Source organism: Bison bison, unplaced genomic scaffold (genome assembly GCF_000754665.1).
Source record: "Bison bison bison isolate TAMUID 2011002044 unplaced genomic scaffold, Bison_UMD1.0 scf7180017864043, whole genome shotgun sequence".
Taxonomy (NCBI): domain Eukaryota; kingdom Metazoa; phylum Chordata; class Mammalia; order Artiodactyla; family Bovidae; genus Bison; species Bison bison.
The window spans coordinates 361,056-388,714 of record NW_011494615.1 but is presented as its reverse complement, the minus strand read 5'-3'; the positions used below and the strand labels follow the sequence as shown (position 1 = coordinate 388,714).

The 27,659-nt window shown below is 36.1% G+C and overlaps 1 protein-coding gene across 3 annotated transcripts in view; it reads left to right on the top strand.

The window, feature by feature from the left end:
• Nucleotides 1-6: 6 nt before the first annotated feature.
• Nucleotides 7-27,659, top strand: part of NKTR (natural killer cell triggering receptor) — a 43,877-nt gene continuing 16,224 nt past the window's right edge. The window contains exons 1-9 of one of the 3 annotated variants that reach the window (XM_010835440.1): nucleotides 7-36; nucleotides 11,625-11,699; nucleotides 12,257-12,364; nucleotides 13,591-13,635; nucleotides 15,416-15,503; nucleotides 24,478-24,507; nucleotides 24,946-25,091; nucleotides 26,038-26,260; nucleotides 26,692-26,847. In XM_010835440.1, coding sequence (XP_010833742.1) covers nucleotides 11,636-11,699; nucleotides 12,257-12,364; nucleotides 13,591-13,635; nucleotides 15,416-15,503; nucleotides 24,478-24,507; nucleotides 24,946-25,091; nucleotides 26,038-26,260; nucleotides 26,692-26,847 — 860 coding nt within the window. In that variant the 5' untranslated portion in view covers nucleotides 7-36; nucleotides 11,625-11,635. Of the gene's footprint in view, nucleotides 37-11,624; nucleotides 11,700-12,256; nucleotides 12,365-13,590; nucleotides 13,636-13,941; nucleotides 15,504-24,477; nucleotides 24,508-24,945; nucleotides 25,092-26,037; nucleotides 26,261-26,691; nucleotides 26,848-27,659 lie in introns of all 3 variants that reach the window. The other 2 variants (XM_010835443.1, XM_010835441.1) reach the window with 2 other exon arrangements.

Here is a 27,659-nt window from a genome sequence, read left to right as displayed (position 1 = left end):
AATGCCACTTCGACATCGAAATCAACCGGGAGCCGGGTGAGCCGGGCCACTGGGGAGCCCTGCGGGGCCTTGGCTTGCCTTGGGGAAGGGGAGGGGTCTACCTTCATCAACCCTCCCCCAAGCCTTTTTGGGAACTGGTAGGCGCAGTCCGTACTCCCTTTTCTCCTGAGGGAAAATCTGTGGAGGGGAGGGTGGTCCGGATACAAACTAATCGGAGTCCAGGCCTCGTCCTCCCAAACTCCTTGCCCCTGCACCCCTCCTGAGTGTTCCTGCCCTGCCTTAGCGCCAGGAAAAGGGGTGCGATCCTTCTGGACTTTGTCTCTCACAATATCTCTAAGGAGCAAACACTCCCAATTTCGATTTCTGGTATCTTGCTCTGTACTATGAGCTTTGGACTCGTACGTTGTATATTTTCTAATTATTGTGCATCATTAATAGGTTAACTTTGCTTTTATTTTTCCTTAAGTGTCTTTAGCCATAATTCCTTGGTTCATGGGGTAATGACTTAGCATAAGTCTTGGGCTTTAAACCAAAGCATTTAGTATCAACGGACTTGCAATGTGTGTTCTCTTCCATTACTGTTTTCTTTAGGGAATCCAGCCATTCCTTGGTATATTTTTTTGAAAATGAGATATTTTGTTCTCAAGGATAGTTAACTTCATTCTACGTAGCAGAGCGTGCGAGATTCCAAACAGTTTTCTTAGCTTTTTTTTTTTTTTTTTACTGTGACAGAAGTTTTAGTTGAAGCATGTATACAGTCTTTCTGCAGATCTTGTTCAGCAGATTGTCTACTGTTCTAGACTGAGAATATAGCAATGCATAAAACAAAGGCCTCTCTTCCTTGTAGTTTATATTCTGTTGGAGGAAGACAGACAATAAACCAGAAAAAAAAAAAGTGTCTTGTAATAGGGGTACTGTTTTAATAGATTGGTCAGAAAAGGACATTTTAAGAGGATGACATTTAAGTAGACCTGAAAGAGAAGGTGAGGGTGTGGATATCTCAGAGAAGAACCTTCCTGATAGAGGAACAGATAATATGAAGGCCTTGACGAAAAAGTGTACCTTCTTGTTTGAGGAACAGAAAGTGTAGTAGCCTCCTTGACTTGATGAGAAAGCGTACCTTCTTGTTTGAGGAGTAAAGGAGGCAACTGAGTAGCACAAAATGAGTAAAGGCCAGAGTAAGAACTTTGACTCCGTGAGATAAAATGTTGAAAGGTTTTGAGCAAAGGAATGATGTGATCTTAGAAATTTTTGTTGCATTCTCTCTTCATCTTTTGAACCTTGAGGCTCTTAATCATTATTCTATAGTGAATTTTCGTTTTGAATAAGAAGGCTTATTTTTTTAAGAGTTAAAAATAGCATAGTCCTGGAAAGTAGAGGTCAAACAAAGGTTCTGTAGCCCTGGAAAGTACTCCTTATCTTGTACACATTCATATCCTAGTTTCGCAAATAACTTTTGTCATGAAACATCTCCAGAATGTGTTTGGCAAATGTAAAGTGAACTTTGATCACCAATATTTTAATACCGTTCAGGTAGAAGTGACTAGAACTCTAGAGAACACTGAACCGTATATAAAACAAGGAATGCTTGCATTGTTCTAGGTTGAACCAGTTGATAACTGGCAATTTCATATGGTTCAGTTTCATATATAATATTGATATTTCTCTAGCACTTTTCAGTATATTATCTAAGTAGTAGGTACTTGTGGAGAAGGCAATGGCACCCCACTCCAGTACTCTTGCCTGGAGTATCCCATGGACGGAGGAGCCTGGAAGGCTGCAGTCCATGGGGTCGCTGAGGGTCGGACATGACTGAGCGACTTCACTTTCACTTTTCACTTTCACGCATTGGAGAAGGAAATGGCAACCCACTCCAGTGTTCTTGCCTGGAGAATCCCAGGGACGCGGGAGCCTGGTAGGCTGCCGTCTATGGGGTCGCACAGGGTCGGACACGACTGAAGCGACTTAGCAGCAGCAGCAGTAGGTACTTGATTTTTACACAGCTTGTAAGAATCTCTTCAGTTGTTTGAAATGAGGTGTCTTGCTTTGTATTATTTAACCTTTAGTATGTATGTCATTGAGTATTTATTCAAGTAATAACTCTTGTCTTCTCGTATAGTTAATAATTCACTTGATACAAAGTAATATCTTTTATTTACTTTGATAAGTAAAGATCCTTTAATGAGTAGCTATGTTGTCCATATTAATGAGAGATCAATAAGTACTGATAAAAATTGAACAGCACAGTGTGTATTTTCCATTACTATCAATGGAAATTTGTATATTTTATAGCAAACGAGGCTTTTGAATTGTAAAGCCACCAAATGAATGCAAGTATATATTAAAAGAGGAATGTCTTTAAATTACATGAGTATAGTTACAGAACTATTCATGTTGTTACTTCTCTTTGAGTTTTGGTGGTTTGTGGCTTTTAAGCAACTAGCTCATTTAATCTTAAGTTGTCAAACAACATCATCCTTTAATTTAGTATCTGTGGGATCTATAGTAATATCACTTTTATTCCTCATGTGATAATTTGTGCCTGTTGTCTTTCTTTCTGTGGCCAGTTTGGCTAGGAGTTTTACCAATGTTACTGTTATTTCAAAGAACCAGATTTTCATTTCATTGGTGTTTTGTTCTGTTTTCTTTTTTCAGAGGTTCTGTTTATTTTTTCTGACAGGCAGGTCCACCCTTCTTTGATTAAATATTAGTTCTCTCTATGGTTGTTACTGGTTGGTTAAACTGAGTACCTTTCAGGGCAGACATGAAATAGGAATCTACCTTTTCCTTCTTTGGTGCTTCAGAAACTTATTTTGCCCTTTTCAGATGTTGTATCAAGAAGTGGAATATTGGAGCCCAGGGAAACAGGTTTTAGATATCTGGTGCAAACTGATATAAGCCAGTTTAGTCAAAAATGGCTATTAAGTTTTTAGAGCATATCAAGGAGTCACCAATAAGTTAATGGCTGTAGACTGCTTTTGTCACAACCTTGCTACCAGGACACAGTGAAAGCAAGTCACATTTGCCATATGTAGATGTTGACAAGCAAGTATACATACACATAAGTCATAAAACCAGTTCTGTAAGTCTGATGAAGTCATTTTCAGTGCTCCAAGTACTCTTTATGTGGAAGATTTCTGGTCTTGAAAATTGCCATGCGAATCTTTTAGTTTTGTGTACCAGAATCCTCTTAAATCTTGACTAGACCCAGGACCTTTTTGATGAACCCAGCCTGAGGTTCTACTCCAAAGGGTGACTCCAGATTTATGTCCTATTAATGGAAGGGTATGGATTATCTCCAAATGTTTTTATTCAGTCTGTATGTTCCAGACATTACCAGTTTGCCAATAAAAACAGATTTTAAGCATTCATTTTACTAATTACTATTTGATTAGAGATAAAGATAGCAAAAGCAGTATTAGAAGTCACCTCTGGAGTACGGCCTTTGATTTATCACTCCCCTTGAGGCTGTGTGTTTCTTAGAGGCCTGAGGTGTAGTTTTAAAATGAGAATGTCTATGTAAGGTATTTTTGAAAAATTATAGTTGTAATATATTACATTATAATAGTATAATGGTGTAGACCTTTTTTTGTTTTCAAACTGGGAAATGCTGTCATGAGACCAGAAGTCAAACTCCCAATTTTTTCACTCCCATTTCTGTTAGTATTCAATAGTTTTTCAAAGGCAGCAGTGACACAACAGATTGAATGCAGAAGCAGATAGGAAAATCTATCTTTTATTACATTAGACATGAAATAGGAAATCTCATGAAATGAGATTTGCAAAAATATAAAAGATGACACTCATTAAGTTTTTTGTTCATATTTCAAAATGTAAAGTATTAAGAAAGAACCCATATTGGGCTTCCCTGGCAGCTCAGTAGTAAAGAGACTGCCTGCTAGTGCAGGAGTCATGGGCTCAACCCCTGGTCTGAGAAGATCCCACCTGCTACAGAACAACTAAGCCAGTGGGCCCAGCTACTGAGCCTGTGCTCTAAGGCCTAGAAACTGTAGCTGCTGAACCCCGTGTGCCCTAGAGCCTGTGCTCCTTGACAAGAGAAGCCGCCGCAGTGAGAAACCCGTACACTGCAACTGGAGGCTCGTCCCCTCTTGCTGCAACTAGAGAAAAACCTGTGTAGCAACAAAGACCCAGCACAGCCAAAATTAAATGCATAAAATTATTTTTTAAAAACCATATTCAAATGTCTTTATAAAGTCTTCAGTAATTGTTTAGCATATAGAGGGATTCTGAGACCAAAGAGTTTGAGAACTGCTGATAAAGACACATGCTTTCATAGAACTCAAGCATTGGGTTTTATCTGCAATCGTTTTAAACTTTTTGTTTGAATATAATTTCATGTTTATAGGAAGTTGAAAAGTAAAAGCAGTAAAAAGAATGCCAATCTATTCTTTACCTGTTGCTGCTGCTGCTAAGTCGCTTCAGTCGTGTCCGACTCTGTGCGACCCCATAGATGGCAGCCCACCAGGCTCCCCCGTCCCTGGGATTCTCCAGGCAAGAACACTGGAGTGGGTTGCCATTTCCTTCTCCAATGCGTGAAAGTGAAAAGTGAAAGTGAAGTCCCTCAGTCGTGTCCAACTCTTCACGACCCCATGGACTGCAGCCCACCAGGCTCCTCCGTCCATGGGATTTTCCAGGAAAGAGTACTGGAGTGGGGTGCCATTACCTTCTCCGATTCTTTACCTAGATTCTTTACCTAGATTCTTTACCTAGATTCACCTATTTACATTTTATACCATTTGCTTTATTAATCTCTGTCTTTCTCTCTAAACGCACAATTTTTTTCTGAATCATTTGAAGATATGTTACCCGCATCATGGCTCTTTACCCCTAAGTACGTGCATGTATTTATTAAGAACAGAAATATTCATTAAAAGAGTCTTAAACATTTTAAAATTTTTTTCAAAGAAAAGAAAGGGGTATTCTCCAACATAACCACAATGCAGTTGTCAACTTCATAAATTTACATGGATACAATACTTTAGTCTACTATCTCTGTATTCTATTTTTGTTCGTTGGCCTAAAAAATCATTTATATCATTCTTTACCCTCCATTTCCATAGCTTTTGTCTTTTATGAGATTGACATTTTAAAAAGATATAGCCCCCTTCTTGAATAGAATGTTACTTATTTTGTATTTGTCAGAGGCTTAAAGTGGTGTTGGAGAAGACTCTTGAGAGTCCCTTGGACTGCAAGGATATCCAACCAGTCCATTCTGAAGGAGATCAGCCCTGGATGTTCTTTGGAAGGATGATGCTAAAGCTGAAACTCCAGTACTTTGGCCATTTCATGCGAAGAGTTGACTCATTGGAAAAGACTGATACTGGGAGGGATTGGGGGCAGGAGGAGAAGGGGATGACAGAGGATGAGATGGCTGGATGGCATCACTGACTCGATGGACGTGAGTCTGAGTGAACTCTGGGAGTTGGTGATGGACAGGGAGGCCTGGCGTGCTGTGATTGATGGGGTCACAAAGAGTTGGACACAACTGAGTGACTGAACTGAACTGAACTAAAGTTGATTTTCCAAAATGATGACCAAGGTGTTTCTTTAAAAGAATGCTTGACTTTAGAATTTTGTTTATGTGGGCCTCAGAACAATGTCATAAAACCCTGGCAATTTATCAAAATAGGTAAAATGGATGTTTTAGCTTTACTGCTCAAGGTTCACATGAATCAAAGAAACTAAAAATATGTTCTTAGTAAACACTATAGAGTATTTGGAACTGAAACTGAGAAACAAGTTTAAAGTAAAGAGGAAGACAAATGTTTGAGTACTGCTTATGACCTAGGGAAAGCCCTCTGACCTCTTTGTAAATGGAAGTGCTGCTGCTGCTGCTGCTGCTAAGTCGCTTCAGTCGTGTCCGACTCTGTGCGACCCCATAGATGGCAGCCCACCAGGCTCCTCCAACCCTGGGATTCTCCAGGCAAGAACACCGGAGTGGGTTGCCATTTCCTTCTCCAATGCGTGAAAGTGAAAAGTGAAAGTGAAGTCGTGTCTGACTCTTAGCGACCCTATGGATTGCAGCCCACCAGGCTCCTCCGTCCATGGGATTTTCCAGGCAAAAGTACTGGAGTGGGGAAATGAAAGTACTATAGAGTCATTATTGTGGTTCTAAAGTACAGCAAAATTTGCTTGTATTCGAAATTAACCTTTAAACTTTAGATTAATATCCAAAATAACTTATACTTTGAGATAGAGCAGGGCATATGAGACCTGATTTGTACGGGGGCCGGGAGAAATGAATCTCCCATCTCAAGCATGCTCTGGGTCATAAGCTTGTGAATACAATGACTCGATGACTCTGGATGCAGTGGTTTGCTCCATTTAAATGATTTCTCCCTTTTGTATATACTCAGACTAATAAGACTTCAGTGCAGTATTGCTTGCATGGTAAGGTTCTTGAAAAGAGTAATTAAATAATACAACCACGTGTCTTAAAGATCATATTTTTAAAATGAATTTATTTTAATCAATTAAGGAGCACAATTTTTCTTAGCCAGATTACCATTTGTGTTGTGACACAGATAGCAAGGAGGGGAACTACTGTGTGGGAGAAAAGGATGGTGAGCAGCACTGCTGTTTTGAATTATTCTCATCTATTTAATAGTTACTTGAAAGACCACAAGGAGGGTTATGCTAATGACAGTGCTGAGAAAGGTCAGAGTGAGGTGTGATCAGTTGTAGGATTTCCCCAGTGATGTTTAAATGTTATAAGATATTCTTATAACTAAAAGCATGCCTTTATCATTGATACTCCTAAGATAAAAAATATTTTTTACTAGAACCTGAAATTCCCTTGTCCCCAGCTCACATTGTCCCATGGGAACAGTTGTCTTTCTATGTGATTTTTTGATAATGCAGTGTTTCTTTCAGTTTTTTCATGTTATTGCAGAGTTGCCTGTATTTGTAAAGAACCTAGCACAGCATGTGACACACTTGTTTTTTAAGTTGCTTTAATTAGTGCATTTGCGTGAATGTGAGCTTGAGCACTGAGCTCATGTTCAGTTTTAGGGCAAAGGCTTGTTACCATTTCTGTAAGCAAGAAGGTTCTCCTTCACCCCCTTTTCTCCTTATTTTTTTATAAATTGGGCCCAGAGAATCCCAGTAATAACCACAGGCCTGGTTGAAAGGTCGTGAAGGCAAATTCATACGGATTTTTTTTTTTAATTAAATTTTTTTATTGAAAGATAATTGATTTACAGAATTTTGTTGTTTTCTGTCAAACCTCAACATGAATCAGCTATAGGTATACATATATCCCCTCCCTATATATCCCTTTCCTCTTGAACCTCCCTCCCATCTCCTGCCCCATCCCACCCCTCTAGATTGATACAGAGCCCCTGTTGAGTTTCCTGAGCCATACACCAAATTCCCATAGACTGTCTACTTTACATATGGTAATGTAAATTTCCTTGTTACTCTTTCCATACATCTCACCCTCTCCTCCCCTCTCCCCATGTCCTTAAGTTTATTCTCTATGTCTGTTTCTCCATTGCTGCCCTGTAAATAAATTCTTGAGTACCATTTTTCTAGACTCCATGTATATGTGTTAGAATACAATATCTATCTTTCTCTGACTCACTTCACTCTGTATAATAGGTTCTGGGTTCATCCACCTTATCAGAACTGACTCAAACGCATTCCTTTTTATGGCTGAGTAATATTCCATTGTGTATATGTACTACTTCTTTATCCATTCATCTGTCGATGGACATCTAGGTTGCTTCCATGTTCTAGCTATTGTAAATAGTGCTGCAGTGAACAATGAGATACATGTGTCTTTTTCAATTTTGGTTTCCTCAGGGTATATGCCTAAGAGTGGAGCTGGGTCATATGGTGGTTTTATTCCTAGTTTTTATAAGGAATCTCCATACCGTCTTCCTTAGTGGCTGTATCAATTTACATTCCCACCACAGTGCAAGAGCATTCCCTTTTCTCCACACCCTCTCCAGCATTTATTGTTTGTAGACTTCTTGATGATGGCCATTCTGACCGGTGTGAGGTGATATCTCATTGTAGTTTTGATTTGCATTTCTCTAATAATGAGCGATGTTGAGCATCTTTTCATGAGTTTGTTAGCCATCTGTGTGTCATCTTTGGAGAAATGTCTGTTTAAGTCTTTTTCCCACTTTTTGATTGGGTTGTTTTTCTGGTATTGAGTTGTATGAGCTGCTTGTATATTTTGGAAATCAATCCTTTCTTACTTGTTTCATTTGCTATTCTCCCATTCTGAGAGTTGTTACGGGTTTTTATGGGGACTTTGAGAGGAGAAAATTGGCTTCTTAGCACTATCCTTTTCCTTCCTTTTCTCTGCCTCAAATCTCCACGTGAAATATACAAAGATTTTTCTCCTTTTTTGCCTTTAACATAAGATGGTTATTCCTTGTCTCTTACCTCTTACTCCTGTTTGAATCCCTGTGCTTTTCAGCTGTTTTTCTACATTTGTTGGTATTCATCTGTCAGTGTTGTTGCAAATGGAATTCTGACAATGGTGGATGAACTACATGTCCAGTATGATTCAGAATTTTTTTTTAACAGTTCTGATAGGTACATCATTTACTTTACAGTCTTTAGCAGTGTTCTTAACCTTGTACTGTAGTACTGCACCCAAAACAATTTGGTTTTGTTCATGTTTCTTTCTTTTGCTCTTAACAACACAGTGCCATGGCAGAGACAGAATTTCTGCTCAAACCATTGCCCCATGAGTGTGAAAGGTCAATAGAAATTTTGTTTCTTCATCAGGTTAGAGGGTAGGGTATTCAGTTCAGTTCAGTTCAGTCGCTCAGTCGTGTCCGACTCTTTGTGACCCCATGAATCGCAGCACACCAGGCCTCCCTGTCCATCACCAACTCCCGGAGTCCACTCAGACTTACGTGCATCGAGTCAGTGATGCCATCCAGCCATCTCATCCTCTGTTGTCCCCTTTTCCTCCTGCCCCCAATCCCTCCCAGCATCAGAGTCTTCTCCAGTGAGTCAACTCTTCGCATGAGGTGGCCAAAGTACTGGAGTTTCAGCTTCAGCATCATTCCCTCCAAAGAAATCCCAGAGCTGATCTCCTTCAGAATGGACCGGTTGGATCTCCTTGCAGTCCAAGCGACTCTCAAGAGTCTTCTCCAACACCACAGTTCAAAAGCATCAATTCTTCGGCACTCAGCTTTCTTCACAGTCCAACTCTCACGTCCATACATGACCACAGGAAAAACCATAGCCTTGACTAGATGTACCTTTGTTGGCAAAGTAATGTCTCTGCTTTTCAATATGCTGTCTGGGTTGGTCATAATTTTCCTTCCAAGGAGTGAGCGTCTTTTAATTTCATGGCTGCAGTCACCATCTGCAGTGATTTTGGAGCCCCAGAAAATAAAGTCTGACACTGTTTCCACTGTTTCCCCATCTATTTCCCATGAAATGATGGGACCAGATGCCATGATCTTCGTTTTCTGAATGTTGAGCTTTAAGCCAACATTTTCACTCTCCACTTTTACTTTCATCAAGAGGCTTTTTAGTTCCTCTTCACTTTCTGCCATAAGGGTGGTGTCATCTGCATATCTGAGGTTATTGATACTTCTCCCGGCAATCTTGATTCCAGCTTCTGCTTCTTCCAGCCCAGCATTTCTCATGATGTACTCTGCATATAAGTTAAATAAGTAGGGTGACAATATACAGCCTTGACGTACTCCTACCACTAGAGGGTTCATAATTGTCTGTAAAGGAGAAACTAAAAATATTTGAAATTTTCATCAGTTTTTGTGTGGAGGCATAAGACTTTGGGCGGAAGAACTCTTTATTGAAGTTACTATAGTCCTAGAGAAAAGGTGAAGTTTCAGTTGTTTTGATTATATCTTTTATTCTGAAAAACATCTGTCTTAAAGAGATTCCAAAGACCTATGTATGTTGTAGTTTGCAAAGCTATATGATTTTGAATTTTGACACCCACCTAGCCAGCCATTTCTTAGGGATTTATGAGTGATGGAAATACTCTGATAAGAGTATTAATAAATTATTTTACATAGGATAATAAATTATTTCTATGTAAATACAAAGAATAGTACTTAATATTACTGATATTACATGCATTTCCTAAAATTCTGAAATGTTTTTAGATACATTGCTATCTTCCTTTTTGCTTTCTTAACTTTCTCTTCATTTCTTTAGACATCAAGATCAGCTAGAAGGTTTTGAAACTGCATTAATTTTGACTCCAGCACTCGATTTGACAGTGCTGACACGGGAGTCTCTTCTTACATGATTCCATTCTTCTACTTTTTATCCTTTAAGGTTGTTTCTTACACAGTAACCTTGTTTTGTCCTCGCAGTAACTGACTGACATGCCAGGAATAAAGTAAAATCTTAGTGACACAATATATCAAGGCATTTTGTGTCTACTGGATTATGCCTGATCCAGTTAATTTTGATTTATTCTACAAGTCTTGACTATGTACAAATGTTCATAATGGAAAAGCTTTTATAGAATAAAGGGAAAAGGAACTCCTGGAAAATGGTTGTAATTCAAAATTCCCTTTATTTTATTGACAGGAGGGCAAAGTTGAAACAGTTTTTAAAATAATATGACTTGCCCCTTGTACTCTCATTCACAAGGTGAGTTTTCCAGACATTACAGAATATGTAATGATGTCACTGCTCTGACAGCTGATGGAACAGTTACCTGAGTATTCTTGTTTTGAAAATTTCTGAGTTTTAATTTATAATACAGTAAATATCAAAATTATAACCCACATTTTAAAAGCTTTAGTCATTTTTGAGAGTTTAAAGGAGTCCTGAGATGAACAGATTTGTGAAACACTTCTCTTTTGGCATGAGAGGCATGTTGAGTTCTGTCTGACTCTTTGCAACCCCATGGACTGTAGCCTGTCAGGCTCTTCTGTCATGGGATTCTCCAGGCAAGAATACTGAGAGTGGGTTGCAATTTCCTCCTCCAGGGGATCTTCCCTGACCCAGAGATCGAACGTGAGTTTCCTGCATTGGTAGGCACATTGTTTATTGCATAATTAAGTCGAATTTGGAGACTTGCTCCTATTGTTTCTTGTTTGTTTGTTGATTAGTTTTTAGGAACCATAACCTATTCTCTTTCTGCCCTCTCAGGGAATTTAATGTGCGTTTTAGTTGTGAGTGACAGTTCAGGGGTTGGCTGTGAACAGTTCTTGCATAAAGGTAAATGTAGAGGACAGAGCTTTCTTCTACTAGTACTAGCCCAGAGTGACTGTCTTATGATGTGCTCTCATCACTGGAGGGGTTTAGGCATAAATCAGACAACTGTTATCGAGAATATCTTTAAAGATTAATAGTTCAGGTAGGAGATATACTAAGAGAGATCTAATAAAATAAGGTCCTGTTAAAGACACTTAAAATCCCACAGTTCTGGACTGAATTCACTTTGGTTGCATGTGAATCCTAATGCTAATAAATATAGTATGGTTCTTATTAATTGGTATTGCCTAGTTAAATTCTTTTCCTGTTGAATCTCTTAAAAAAATTAAAATGAATGCTAAAAATGGGCCTCTCAATTTATTTTCTTTATTTCTCCCATATAAATATGATACATTTAATCAACTTGCTTACCTGTTTTTTCATGTGTTTTATTTCAGTTGGTCGAATTATGTTTCAGCTCTTTTCAGATATATGTCCAAAAACATGCAAAAACTTCCTTTGCCTATGCTCAGGTAAATGAATTATTAGATTATTTCCAATGAGAAGTCCTGGCTTAAAATTTTACCTTCCTTAACAGAATAGCTGTTTTCCTTAAAAAGTAATGGATTGTGAAATGAAAAATAAAAAATATTATTTTCACTGATAAGTCAGGGAAGCATTTCTTAAAGAGAGGAGAAAGAAATGGTCTCAAAAATTAAAAAGGAAGTACCACCATATGTAATGGAATCTTTATGCATTGTAGTTTAAAAAATAATAGCATGTATTCAAAACTGATTTATTTTGATAGAATTTTACAGATTTTAGTACTTTGAATAAATTTAGCCTTCCAGATCTCACAATAAATTTACGATTAGAGGATAGAGAAGCAGAACATAATGATGTTGTTGTTACATGTAATTGGATTTATATTTTTAAACAGTAGATAAAATGGGGAGGAAAGACATTTATAATGTTGCTTATGTCTTAGAGTGTCCTATACCAGGGAGGAATTTGACAAAGAGCTAATTGAATGGTTGTTCCCATGGAAGAATATGTTTGTAGCTAAATTTCATTTCTTTTTTTTTTCCAGGAGAGAAAGGCCTTGGGAAAACAACTGGAAAGAAGTTATGTTATAAAGGTTCTACATTCCATCGTGTGGTTAAAAACTTTATGATTCAGGGTGGGGACTTCAGTGAAGGTAGAGCTAAAAGTTATGCTCTTAATAACTGTATTAATTCCTAAAGCACCTCATTATTTTAATTATAAATATTGTGTCACAGTATGATGTAAATATTAGATGGTCAGTGAATAGTTGTTGGATGAATGAATGTTGTAAGCCAAGAATATATCAGGTCAGATCAGATCAGATCAGTCGCTCAGTCGTGTCCGACTCTGTGACCCCATGAATTGCAGCACACCAGGCTTCCCTGTCCATCACCAACTCCCAGAGTTCACTCAGACTCACGTCCATCGAGTCAGTGATTCCATCCAGCCATCTCATCCTCTGTCGTCCCCTTCTCCTCCTGCCCCCAATCCCTCCCAGCATCAGAGTCTTTTCCAATGAATCAACTCTTCGCATGAGCGTGGTGGCCAAAGTACTGGAGTTTCAGCTTCAGCATCATTCCTTCCAAAGAAATCCCAGGGCTGATCTCCTTCAGAATGGACCGGTTGGATCTCCTTGCAGTCCAAGTGACTCTCAAGAGTCTTCTCCAACACCACAGTTCAAAAGCATCAATTCTTTGGCGCTCAGCCTTCTTCACAGTCCAACTCTCACATCCATACATGACCACAGGAAAAACCATAGTCTTGACTAGACAAACCTTTATTGGCAAAGTAATGTCTCTGCTTTTGAATATGCTATCTAGGTTGGTCATAACTTCCAAGGAGTAAGCATCTTTTAATTTCATGGCTGCAGTCACCATCTGTAGTGATTTTGGAGCCCAGGAAAATAAAGTCTGACACTGTTTCCACTGTTTCCCCATCTATTTCCCATGAAGTGATGGGACCAGATGCCATGATCTTCATTTTCTGAATGTTGAGCTTTAAGCCAACTTTTTCACTTTTATAAAAAGCAAAATACTAAGAGGTTTTTTGTTTTGTTTTTATGCAGTTTTAATACAGTTATTTGGTGAATACCCTCTAGTGAATGCCAAAGTATTGTTCAATTGGTTTTATTCTTTTAGAGTTTTGCCAGTGTTTGAAATAAATGGGTTCTGGGGATAATTTTTTAAAATAGTTTTTATTATAATGGAATTGGATTTATAGTTTAAAAATGAGGTTGATTGAGGATTATTAGAATTTTTATCATCTGCAGGAATTACAAGGTGTTAACTCCTTCAGCAAATTAAAACCATAAAGAGTAATTTATGTATGTTAGTATTTTTTTAGTTTTCATCATTGTTTAACGTAGCTCATTATTTTCAGGTAATGGAAAAGGTGGAGAATCAATTTATGGTGGTTATTTTAAAGGTAAGGCTTAATATTTTATGGTCTTTTGTCTCATTTCTGATATAAAGCAAGTTTGATCATGTACTTTTAATGAGAAGAGGTTTACTTATAGTTCACTTTTTGCATGAAACTAATGCTGCATGAAAATACTTTATTTGCATGAACTTGGGGATAAATTATATTGTAATATATAACTTTTAATTGACAAGATTAATTAAGGCTAACTTTATGGTTAAACATGACTTTCAGCATGGAGGTTAGGCAACTATATACATGAAAACTCCTATCTTCCTGCCTAAAACTGTCAACATATTCTTTTGTTTATAGAGAATGTGGTCTTTTGCAAAATGAAAAGGTAAGAGAACGAAGCTCAGTAACACAAACTCCAACTCTTTTCCCTTGCACCCTTCCTAATAAATTTATGGAGAGTCTGGGTCAGGTTGTGACTGGATTTCTTATATTGCTTGAAGACTTGGAAAACTCTGTATACTATTTCATCCATGCACCTGTATCTTTTTTTCTTTTTCCAATGGGTTATTATTTCCACGTCAGGGTGAAGAGTCTAGTTTTTTTTTTCTTTTCCCCTCTAAGCCAAACAGTGTCTTTGAATAAAAGTTGGTATTTCTTCCTTTCTCAAAGGTTTGTATGTTTTCTTTTGTATAGTAGAACTATATGATTGTGTTTTATTCCTACAGTAGTATTTGCATAAACCTAACTATTACACTTGCCCCAAAAAGCCTTAGAAAAGTCAGTTGCAGAAATTTATAATGGGATCCAGTATTACTAGGTTTTAATGCCATGATAGCTTCAGTGTTATAATAGTCTTTTATATTTCTTTTGGGGAAAAATGGATTACTACTCTTTTTCAGAAGCCTGTTCCCAAGGTAATCTTTTTTTTGTTTTTGTTTTTTAAGTTTTCTGTGTTTCTGTTTGTTCAAAAGAAAGATTTGTTTGTATCAATGTTAAAAGGAAACTTAAATTAGTTTTCAGGATACTTCTGCTGGAAGTAAATCCGTCTCTAAGTGATCTTTATGACAGAGGTTTTCCTTTGAACTAGTAGCAAACAGCTCTTGAGCTGATTCCATTAGCATGTAGCAATTTGAAATTAATACTGTAGGCCACTTTAACATTGTTGTTGCCTGTGGCAGATATTTGTATGTATATCTTAAAATTGAATCTTGCCATTTAAATTTTTGTATTTGCAGGGCTTTCTTCCTTAGATAGTTTTTGATCCTATTGATTAGAATCTACATACTTGATTTAATTAGGCATGTCTCTAAACTTACTGTAATATTTTGGTTAGGGTTGGTTTCATCATCTAGCAACAATTTGATTGAGTAATAAATTTACCATATAGAAATTAAGCACATAAGAGGATTATTAAAGCTCCCATGAATGGTGCATTATGCAGGATGATTGGAAATTTGGAAGAAACGAGCTCTACTATAAAGATTTTTTTTTTTTTAATTTTCTTGGTAGTTTTCCCTGAAAGTTAATAGTTTAAATATCATTTAGCCAAAGTCTGTTGGTACTAAAAGTGACTGTTCTAAGGCTGTTTGTATAAAGTATTAAATATATGTTCTTTTTCTCAAAGCTAAGTAGTAAATAAGTAGTATCTGGGTTTTTTTTTTTTATGCTTTTGTTATTTGGTTAGTTAAAAGAATTTTTTTCGAAATAGTCACGTATCTGTACTGACCAGAAGAGGAATTTCATCCTTTGCTTTCTATTTACTGCTTTGAACATTACACGTTACAAGTGGCTTATAATTGGAGACTGACAAATTTGTGTTTTCTTCAAACAGATGAAAACTTTATTCTCAAACATGACAGAGCGTTCCTTTTGTCAATGGCAAATCGAGGGAAACATACCAATGGTTCCCAGTTTTTCATGTGAGTAGGCATAATTCAGAGATGAGCTTTTCCTAAACAGAGAAGCGCTGTTCATGAGAAAGATGGTATCCTTGATCCAAATTTACTACTAGGTTCTGTCAGCTTGAGTTTTATTATGTTATAGTAACTGGTAAGCTCTTAACAGCCATCTCAGTATTAAGAATATATCCTGGATTTGAAGGATGGTACTTAAAAGGCATAACTTGAAGATGTAAATTATTCTGTTGTCATCTTAAGAAATTGGCTTTGACTCTTAACAAATTTGGGGGCTCAGTTTATCAAATCTGAATTGGAATATAAACTCTTGATGAGCATTTAAAAAATTGTTCATGACTGGAACTGAATGTATCCTTGGCGTGGAAAGCAGTTGGTTTGAGTAAACCATAGTATGGTTGCTTTTCCCTCTTACTGTTGTTCTTTGAGCCAGTTTGAGAGGTGCCATTATTTTCTGACACTGTATAGAGATAAATGATTTGGTGTTAAGCCAACATTTGTAGCAATCTTAAACTTTGTGAGATCTCTATGCATAATTGAACTAACCCAATATTGCTTTCATTTTCACCAAAAATTTGTGCTGTTATTGCTTAGAAAACTTTAGAATGATAAATTTGTTTTTTAAAAAACAAACACTTTTACATGTATGTGTATACACAACCAAAACCTTAGTTATTTCTCATCTGAAAGACTTTTGGCATACTCTCTGTTATGTTCTTATGTAAAGTTATTCTAAAACCTATTTTTATTATAACTCCATGATATAAAATATGAAAGGTAGTTGCCTAGTATGGAGTTTAATGCTTTTGATTGAAAGTAAATTTCTGCAGTTATCCTATATATATTGGAGAAATATTTTTTCCATACCAGAAAAAAATTTTGTCATCTTTCTGAATGGATGGGTATGAATGGCGCTTCCCTGTATTTAAAGGAGTAAAGTATTCATATAAAATAAATCTCACACTTTATGTTTGTGTGAAAAATAAATTCCAACATGATCTGATAAAGTTCAGATAAGGGGCATTCTCTTCCCAAGAATGTCCTAAAAATGGAAAGCTGACAGAAGATAATAATGCTTGGATTTGTACAGGAAAAAAAGAAGACTTAAAACAGTTATTCCTCTATCTTTTTTGATCCCATAGAGTATTAGTTACTACACTTCTTTACTAGAATATTTTTCTATTCTTAATCTCCTTGAGAGCCAAAAAAAAAAGTAGTGGAAAATATTTTGAAAAACTTAATGTAGGAGCTGTTTACTCTTTGATTAAGGTTTCCCGTTTCCATTTTTAAGCTTATCTGAACTGTGAACATGATAAACTAATGATTCATTGGTCAAAAGCTACCATCTGAGGGCTCTAAAGTTTCTTTTAGATTTCCTTTTTTAATCAGTAATTTTAAAATTTGATTTATCGGGTAGTAGTAGCTTCTTCCCATTGTTACATACTTATTAGCTTATTTATAAAATATTAAGAGATAAAACCCATGCATGTATATGCATTGACTAAAATTCAGTATATGAGAGTCTGACTTCAAAAAATTTAGAGTATCTTGTTTTTTTGTTACTTAGTATTTGCTTAAGTCTTTTCTAGAAATGTTTAGCATCAAACAAAATTGAAGCTATGTCTATTTTCTACATGACTTAATTTTACATCGGACTATCTTTTGACAAGGAATGCCAAATGAAAATTGTAACATTTATAAATTAGGATTAAGTTTTAACCTTGTTTTTATAATTAACTGCTTATGGATGGCACTAAGATCACTGTAAACTTGTGATTGAAAGAAACTTTTCTGCTTCTAGTTTGAAATTTACTTTTGGAAATGAGTTTTCAGTTAAAAACAGTCTTGGAAGTAATTAAACATTTTTGCAGTCACAAAATAAAATCCTCTTTTTTTTTTTTAAAGAAGCTTTTATGCACGTGCTTTTTTTATGTGGGCTAAAAGTACCAATTCCTCAGGGGTTTCAGGATAAAATAAAACTATTCACTTTTCTAAATAAAATGTTTCCTTGCTTTTATACAAAGAGTAAGTCAAATGGAGATGGTGGCCCATAGAAGTATCTTTGAAAATCTATGTCTTGCAAGCCCAAATCTATTTGGAATTGGAAGTAGTTAAGAAAAAGCATAATGTACAATCTTCAAGTTGTGTAGATGATCACAGACAATTGCTCTAAAAGTTGAGGTTCTGAGGGTTGATGGTCACTGAGCTGTCAGACAGCTTCCCATTGGTGACTTCTAAATTTTATCCTCCTCCCACACTTCTTTGGCACCTTGAGCAGCAGTTCTGCAGTCTGAAAAAGAAAGAGTAGTGTGAGAATGGATCATAAAATGCCAAGAACTGCCTTTATAGTTCCGCTTAATAAGGACATTTAATAAATCCTTGCAAAATGGTATTTGCAGTTCATGTTATAAATCTGTTACCTTGTAATTCCAAGGAGTAAATTTGGTGCAATTAGTGTGGGTACTTTGAGCAAAATGTTTCTCAAGAATTCTTGTGCTTTTTGTAAAAACTATTGCCTTCATTACTTGAAACACTTAAGACCTCTCCTTCCTAAGGCATATACATCATTTTATTAAAATTTTTTGTATATATTGCTTTCTTTGGGTGGAAAAATTATGTGTGTGATAAAAACCAGATTGTCTTTTGTATAAAGCTATTTATAATTTTTGCAGTAATTGCTTATATCTACTACTATATTAGTCATAGTGATTTTGCTTTTAGGGACCTAAATAGAAGAAAACTAATTATTTTTGGAATAGTACTGCTCAAGAAACATGAAAGAAGTAATACATGGCACTATCCCCATGAATCACTGAGGAAGTAATAGTTTGTTCATGCTGAGGTATTTTTGAAGGAATTCAAAGACCTAGGACCATGTGAATGGGGTTCATTTTATTATTATTTATTTTTTAGGCCAAAGACTAGGAAGAGGCTGCAATAAAAGTTATAGGATTATAAAGCCTAGGACTAGAAAAGAATTTAGAGATCCTCTATTCCAGTCTTTCTGTTCTATAGATAATGCTAAATAAGGACGAAAAGACATATACAGTCTAGGTTATAGTGTTTTTCTCATAATCTTGAAGAAATTGATGGCTAAAAAGAGCATGCTGAACACTGTATGCTACATAGGTTTATTGACCGTCTGCTCTGAGTTTATTTATTTATTTAGACTTGTGAGATATTAGTTCCAGGGATTGAACCTCAACAGTAAAAGCACAGAGTCCTAACTTCTGGGCCATCAGGGAATTCCCCTGAATTTATTTTAATTTTAGTCAGCTTTAGATGCATCAACTGTTGCTGGAAAAATAATATGACACACAAGAAAGCATTTTCTTGTCCTTTAGCTGTCAGTAATAACTATCAAGTCTGGCTCTGAAATTCATTGTCTTTCATTCATCAGAAAGATGAAGAAGATACTGCATAACATAAATTAAAGAGATTAGTTAGGTAATTTATAAGTTTGTATTAAGTAACTCTTCTCCTGGGTTAGAGCACTAACCTATCAGGAAACCTTGTATCTAGTCTTACCGTATGCCTTGAGTTAGTTTTGTTTTTCCTTTTCTGTTTGTAAACTGTAGCTCACTTTCAAATATAAATAACATTTTGGTGTGAAAATGCAGACATTAAAGGAAGAAAGTGTTTCTATAGGTTGATCCTAAATTTTTGAGTATATGAAATGATTTATATGCAAATATTGTCTTGCCTAAAAGAAATAGTTGTGGTTGCTTAATTTTCATCAGTCTGAAAGGTAGTTCAAAGCAGCTTTGGTTCATCTTGCCAAAGTCAGCCAGTTTCTTCATTGGCTGCTGTTAGAGCATATTGATGGAAAAGGCAATGGCAACCCACTCTAGTACTCTTGCCTGGAAAATCCCATGGACAAAGGAGCCTGGTAGGCTGCAGTCCATGGGGTCGCAAAGAGTCAGACATGACTGAGCGACTGCACTTTGACTTTCCACTTTCATGCATCGGAGAAGGAAATGGCAACCCACTCCAGTGTTCTTGCCTGGATAACCCCAGGGACGGCAGAGCCTGGTGGGCTGCCATCTGTGGGGTCACACAGAGTCGGACACAACTGGAGTGACTTAGCAGCAGCAGCAGAGCATATTGGAGTAATGATCACGCTCATCCCCCTTGGCTTAGTCTGTGAAGGCCTCATGTCACACCAGGGAGTGGGAATACCCACAGAACCTTCGAGAACAGGCTTTGTCACTTGCCACTGTTAGCAGTCATGATAATTAAAAAAATTTAAGAAAATAGGATAGTCAAAAAGTCGGACTTTGATCTTTAAACAAAAGTTCATCTTGTTTGTTACATCTTGTTATAAATAGGACTGTGGGAGGAAAACATAAATTTTAGGATATCTTCTGTGTCATTTAGAATAGCTACTCACCTGAATGAGAGAAGTGCTGATTGTTTCAGAGTAGCAGAGCAAGAGGAGTTGAGGGGTGGTTCGGTTTCAGGGCTTTACAAAGCTGTATTGATATTTGGGGGTAGAAATGCTTTTTCTTTCCACATATTCATGAGTTTGTTTGAGAAGAAATGCTACTAAGTATTAATAACCTGAGAAGTTTTTCCTTACTTTTTTAGGAACAGTACCTTCATATGTTAAAGATTTTTCATGAACAGATTTCATGACACTTAACCATAATCCATATTCTCTGGATATCAAATGTCATCCCTGACATCCAGTCTGAATATTACTTAGTGTTTGTGTGACATTTGTGTTAGCAGCATGGACGGAATTCTGTATCTTGTGGTGTTTGGTGTGTATTATGTTAATTTTAGTGCTGAATTTTTTAAAGCTGTTCCATTTTAGTGGCTTCTGGAATGATAGGTAGAGCACTGTACTGTGGGTTCGTTAGTTTCCATTGCCCTTACATGAGCTTTGTTACTCTGTACAATTTGGTGCCTCTTACAGTTTCAGGAGTCGAACGGGAAAATTGCATGTTAAAGGTTGTGACAAATAGATTGTCTTTATTTCCTTCTCTCATACTACTTTACAAATAGAGTCACTTTTTTTCTTAACATTCATTGGAAACACCACATTATTTGAAACATATTCTTTGACAGTCATTCATGTATCAATGCCTTTTAACATTTTTAAATATTTCAAGATTTAGTATGTCCAAAACCCCTGTAAAGAATTTTGTCCACTGTATATAATATGGGTTTTGGTCTGAATAGTAATAGATATGTTTAAATTTTAATTGAGTTAAAATTGATCAGACAGTGTATATTCATTGAACAAAAAATTTTTATAATGGGGAAAATCAGACATTTGAGAGGAAAAGAAAGTACTGTAGCCAACCAAGATTTGACAGCATACATTTTCTTATACTCTCATTTCTCTTGCCTTTTTATCCTTTGAGAAGATTCTTAAAATTCTAGGTATGCTGCCTTATTATTATTATTATTTTCAGTGACTTAACTAAAAAAGTGTGTGTAATGGCAGTGAACAGAAACTACAATCTAAACATTTGCTCATTAACTCATAATGTATAGTAGTCTGATGTGATGTGTAACCAACAAAGGTTTCAAATGTAGAAACATGAAAGGTTCCTTAATTATCTGAAGTGAATTAGTAAAAAGTATTCTCTGGAATTTTGTTTTGAAGTCTCTTAACTCAGTTTTTTCCATTGAGATTTTTGTTTTTGTACCTCTAGTAACTGCTCCTGGGTATTCAGATTTTTATATTTATGTATGTACTCCAGATACATTATTATCTTTTTGAGAAAGATGTTAGTTGACTTAGCCAGTTTCTAGGAATATAAAAGGAAATATAATATTTTGTTTCTAACTATTATTCACACTGTGATGTTACAAATATTAGGGACCTGAGCAGATTCCCACTTCAACCACAGTGCTTTTCTTAAGCATAGTTCATCTCTACATACATATCCTATGTGAAAGAAAATTTAGAGCCCTCCTTTTTAAAAAGCTTTCTTGCTTTGCATAAAACTTGAAAGTATTTAATTTCAAAGTTATATTGATATTAAAACATAGATTCAGTCTTGTCTTAAAAGTGTATTACAATTTATTTCTTGCCATTTTTGTGTAAAATTTACAGAAAGAGTGTTACACCGTGCGCTCCAAAGGTAATGTCTCATTACTCTAAGGCTCTCTCTCTTTCTTTCTTTACCTTTATTTATCTCTTTAATCCTGTTGTTATATGCATTAAGAAAAAAACTTTCTGCTTGATCTGTGGCAGCAGTACATGTAAAATAAGTGTGTTTTATTGTTCATAGTAAATCCTGGGAAGTATAATTTTAATTTCAGTGGCCTGTTACCACCAAGTTCCCACACATCTTGGGGACTGGGGTATATTGTATATAATGGTTTATATCTCATTTCAGTACAGAACTGTTACTTTCTGTATAAGGCCAAAATCTGCTTTGATAATGGTAAAAAAAAAATGTAGTTTCTTTTTTTGCAGTATCAGTCATACTTTTCTGTTTCTAGGATTTATGAGATTTAGATGAACCCTTGTGCATGTATTTTTAAAGCAGATTCAGAGGTGAAGGGAACTGGAAAATCAGTATCTGAGTGACAGTAGAAAATGGAAATGTGAAAATATTGGAAGCTTTTCTAACTTGAAATGTTTTTGTGGTTATTTCTCCTTCAGGTGTGTTTTCATAAGCATGTATAAACTTACATATTTATGATAGCCCCTGGCTTTAAGGTCTTAACTTACTGGGCATATGTTATCACTACATTGGTCCTTACAGCTGTATAGTTTTGAAACATCAATTAAGAATTGGTGGGGTGAGGTCTCGTTGTCTATTTTAGTAGAATTGAAGGGCTTGGACCAAGCATATAATTTTTTTCCCTTGCCCATCAGCCCAATTCCAGTAAGCCTGCTTTACCTTGGAATTTCTGCTGTTAGAATGTGGGCTGAGAACTCCAGAGGGCTTCTTTTTGTTAAGCTACTTCCAGTATTCTTATTATATAGCCTAACCCAATTAGATCATAAGTTTGTATTTCTGCATCCTGAATTGCAGATGCGAGTAATAGACTTAGTTATTCACACCTGTTTAGGCACAGTAGGCCAGTTGAAATTTATCCTTGAAAGAATTGCTCTTGTTTTCATTTGTTTTCCTTGCTAGTGCACTAAAGGTTGAGTTTGTGTTCAGTTCTCACTTGAATTAAAAACAAGACTTGAATCTGTCATACAGGTTCTATTCTCAAATTGAGTTTCAAGTAGTATTTTGCTGCATCACTGCAGTAAGTTCAAATTTTTAATTACACCATTAGTTCCAAAGATTTGCCCTAAGGTGGTTTTTACAGCACTTCTATTAACCAGGGTGCAAACTGAATTGGATTCTGTATGTTTTAAGAAAATATATAGACTTTTCCTCAATACCAGAATATCTGAGAGTTGTGAGAGAAAGGCCCAAGGAAGAGAAATATATCTAATTAATACATCATTGTTTTTACTGCTACATGTTTGAGACTGAACCTTTACATTATAGAACATTTTTTACCTTTAAAATTGTTATCTCGTTCCATCTTTCATACAGTGGAATCACTGTCTAGCATATGTCCTAATTTTTACTGTCTTTACTGTGCTTGGTAAAGTTGCGTAATTATGGGAAGCACATTTCTGTATTAAAGTTACTGTCAGGATAGTTTTTGGATGCTCCTTTCATGATTTAAGCATCAGTGCCTAACCGTTTGCTACATTTTCTTTTCTTCTGTTTTTATTCATTTTTATGGTTACATTGGCTTCAACTACCACTTCTCAATCTTCTAGGGAAAATTTGAGACTAGTGGTTTTAAAACTCAAGATTCCCTTTAAAATTCTGCCACTTCTTGAGTTGATATTTTAATTTTTTAAAGCTAAACTGTAGTACTGTTACAGAACTAAAAATTCTTAATGTAAATATATGTGTTATATTTCCTGATAGAATAATGCTTTTTAGTATTGAAGGCTAAAATTATGTTTTATTGACTTATATTCCTTAGAATTTCCTTAAAATGATAATAAAAATTGACATTAGAGCTTCTAGTACAAGTGACTGCTTTCACATGGTCTGATAATCCAGTGACGATTCTCTCAAATACTATTTCTCTTTCTTATAAACTAAGATGTTTGTGATAGAGTCTAGTTATCTACTTTTGAATTTTTTTCCACTATATAATTCACATAGTCTGAAGATGTGTGAAAATGCTATGGGAAAACCAGCTTGAGTTCAAAATGCCTTAACCATAATATACCCCCTAGGCTTCCCAAGAGTGGCTGTCTGCCAATTTGTGACTGTAAAGCAAGCAGTTGGATGTTTTTGGGCCATGGAAATGTAAAGTACCTGTAATGTTATCCACGATTACTTACTTTGTGGTCAGAAGTGTTGGCAGATGGAAAATTTTGTTCCCTATTGCGTTTTCTGAGTTGTTTTGAGTGGCAACTTAAGTGAAGCAAGAGGGGCAGGAAGTTCTAAAAACGGCTGTTGAGGCCTACCTCCAGCTACCTGCCTAAAAGATGCAGACTCAGTATGAAAAATAACTAGTAGAAAAACTCACTTAAGTGTGGGGGGGGCACTTGTTAAGTGTTGATCACACTTTTCTTTCCATAAGCAAATGGCTAGATGTTTTTTATTCTTGTTTAATTATCTTGATAAGTTTTGAGTTTGTTTTTGTTTTTGTTATTGTCATTGTTTCGGATTTGAGAGTAACTTTAATTTTAATGTATATTTATACTGTATATTTCAAACCTATTTCACATATATGTATATATATATAGTCTTCATATTGGAGAGAGAAAAATTTGTAATGCATTGTCATCTTGAGGGTTTTTTTAATCAGTAAAATGACTACTATTGCTGTTTTTAAGCTTATTAAGTTTAGGTGTATATCATGTTTAACTTTTTCCCCTTTTTATCTTTACTTCTTTGTTCTCTACATGCTGTGCTTTTAAACCCTTCTGCTCTGTACACCTGAACACCTGGTTTCTGCCATCTTCTTTGTGTTGATATTTGTTGCACAGTACCACAAAACCTGCTCCACACCTGGATGGGTAAGAGTTACATTCTTAATATTTTGGGGAGGTGTGCTGGTGGCCAGTCCAACCAATTAGACCGTAGTGAACCCTCAAGGGGGCACTCTTGACCTCTGGTTTATTCTCTCATAGCCAAGCTCTCCCCTAAGGATCACAGGATGCAGTAGTCTTGAGACCACGGATGGTGTCTCAGTATCAAGTGCAATCTGATTGGTACACTCTCTACTGTAAAATAGTTAAGAATCATTGTTTTAAAAGCAGAAAACTAAGGCCCAGTTTGAGCAAGGTTTTTTTTTTTCCTTTTATGAAGCAGAACTTCTAATTTCCTTCTAGTTGCTTCATACATCAGACACTTTTATTTTCAGGTCTGTGGACATGTCATTTACAATTGTCTTGATTACTAATCTTGGCTTAACTATCATCAAACCAGTTTTTCTTGAATTTGTATTGTGACAGGGTGCATGTTGTCTTTGGACTAGTTATTTCTGGTTTTGAAGTGATCGAACAAATTGAAAATCTGAAAACTGATGCTGCAAGTAGACCGTATGCAGATGTACGAGTTATTGACTGCGGGGTGCTTGCCACAAAGTCAGCAAAAGACGGTAAGAGTGTTTTGAGTGCAGAGGGAGCTAGGATACAGGTAACACTTGTTGAAGACTATAACTTAAAGATACCTCCTAGATTTCAGTAGTGGAAGAAACTCCTACGAGTAATATACCAATATCCCTGATGCCTCCACATCATAGCCTGTATCCAATCCATCAGAAATCTTTCCAACTCTGACTTTCTCTTTTTACTTCCCCTGTTGTCACCTTGGTCCAAACCCAAATATCTTTTACCTGGGTTATTCCAATAGCCTCACCACAGTTCACTTTGCCTCTGTCATTGCTTCTGTATAATCTTTTCTCAGTAATAATAGCTTCGTAACTGGTCTTCTTGCTTCCACCTGACCCTCCTCAGTCCTCAGCAGCAACCAAAGCCAGCTTCTCCAAGGGTTCCCTCTCTGTCAACCAAAACTAAAGTCTTTACTGTGGTTTGTAAGGGATTCTGGCTTTTTGCTGTTTCTCTAATCTCTCCATATTCATTGTCTTCCCAGCAGTGTTAATCTTTACTCAAACATGCCAGACACTTGGGGACTTTGTGCTAGCTGTTCCTTCTATCTGGAATACTCTTTGTTCAGATACCTGCATGACCCCTGTCCCTCACTTCTTTCAGGTCTCTGCTCAAATGTTATCTTAAATTACCTTGACTTGCCTTGTTCCCTTTACTCTGTGTTTTCCTCCCTCTTCTTTAAGCATTTATCATTTGTTATATTAGGTAGTTACTTATTTTCTTATCTGACTGAACTAATATATAAACTTCACGAGGGCTTTGTTACCTTACAATCTCACCAACAAGTTGTATTATCAACTTGAAAAAAAGTTTATTTAAATTTTTAGTGGGCTTTATATAAAACATGTTTTATAATACTTGGTAATCATTTCTTTTTACTCTGAAAGGTGGGCAGTGAAATCCAGTACTAATACTTTTATTACTATTTATTAAAAGTTTTTGAGAAAAAAAGGAAGAAGCCAACTCATTCAGAAGTCTCGGATTCCTCTTCCAATTCCTCATCCTCTTCAGAATCATCCTCAGAAAGTGAAATTGAACATGAGAGAAGCAGAAGAAGGAAACATAAGAGGAGACCAAAAGTTAAACATTCTAAAAAGAGACGAAAGGAAGCAAGCAGTTCAGAAGAGCCAAGAAATAAACATATAATAAGCCCAAAAGGGTAAGTGTGAGACACCAGGGTAGTCTTACCTAGAAAACAAACACCCTGGAATGGGAACAGTATGTGTGATTCTGTAAACTTATCTTTGTTACCTATTGTTGAAAAGGATAGTATTTTAGGAAGTTTATATTGAAATGTTGCAAATCTAAGGGTAGCACAGATGTTTTATATCAAAGATTTATGCATTTGTAGGTAAAAACAATCCCTAAAACTCTTAAAGAAAGGATCATTTGGCAATTCTTGTATCAGAGTTTTAGTGCAGTGACTGTTTCACTCACTCATGTTTTATATGTTCTGTTTATGAAAATTGTGTTAACCTTTTTAGTGGGATTTGCAAGGTATCAGTACTTTTGCTGTTAATTATGTTATTATTTAATACTAAAAATTTAGATATACACATTTTAATTGGTGATTTGATTGTTCTTTCTAAGTCATTCTGAGAGGAGTGATACCAATGAAAAAAGATCTGTTGATTCAAATGCCAAAAGGGAAAAGCCTGTGGTCCGCCCAGAAGAGATTCCTCCAGTGCCCGAGAACCGATTTTTACTGAGAAGAGATATGCCTCTTGTCACAGTGGAGCCTGAACCGTAAGGATGATTAACCTACATGTTTTTGTTTCTCTGACTGATAATTCCTGTCACCTCATTGCAGGTGCACACTCATTTATTGAGCGTGACCCATAGTCAAAGCACTTTGAAATATACTGTGGGAGATACTGGATTCATGAATGCCATGGACCCTATCTTTCAAAATTCGTATTCTACTAATAGAAAAAGGGAATTTGCCAAGTTGACCTGGGAGAGTTCTTAGTGGAGATCTGGGAAGATTTCTTTACTAACTTCATTTACTTAGCCTTTCATTAGAGGGTGAGATTTTGGTTACCAGAACAGAGGGTTAGTTGAACTCTTTGGGTCCAGTCAGGTTTTAAAACATACTCCAATTAGTAGTGCAAAATTATTGCATGGTGATTTGGGATATAATTTAGTACCATATGTTATTATTGTTAACTTACTCAGTGATAACTCCTCTATATTAGAAAAGCTAAAATGTAGCTTTAGATTTGGTCTCAAAAAATAGTGCTTAATGTATTTTGTGTGTTACACTCAAGTTTAGAATTGTTAAGAGAAATGTTGTATGACTAGAAATACCATAAAGTGGTTGGGGTAATTGGCAATTGAGTTATTTTGAAGTCTGAAAAGTTATAGAGATGTCCCTGTTCACAGTTAAGTCTCTATATAAGATTATTGTTTAGACCGTTAGATATTTTAAAATTCTAAGAATTCTGTCTTATGAACAAATCTTAAAATACAAAACACCATTCATTGATCAAATCCATCTAGTTTCCAGAAAGTAGGAAACTTGAAAGGTCAATTTCAGTGTCATCTAGTAGGAGTTGGCA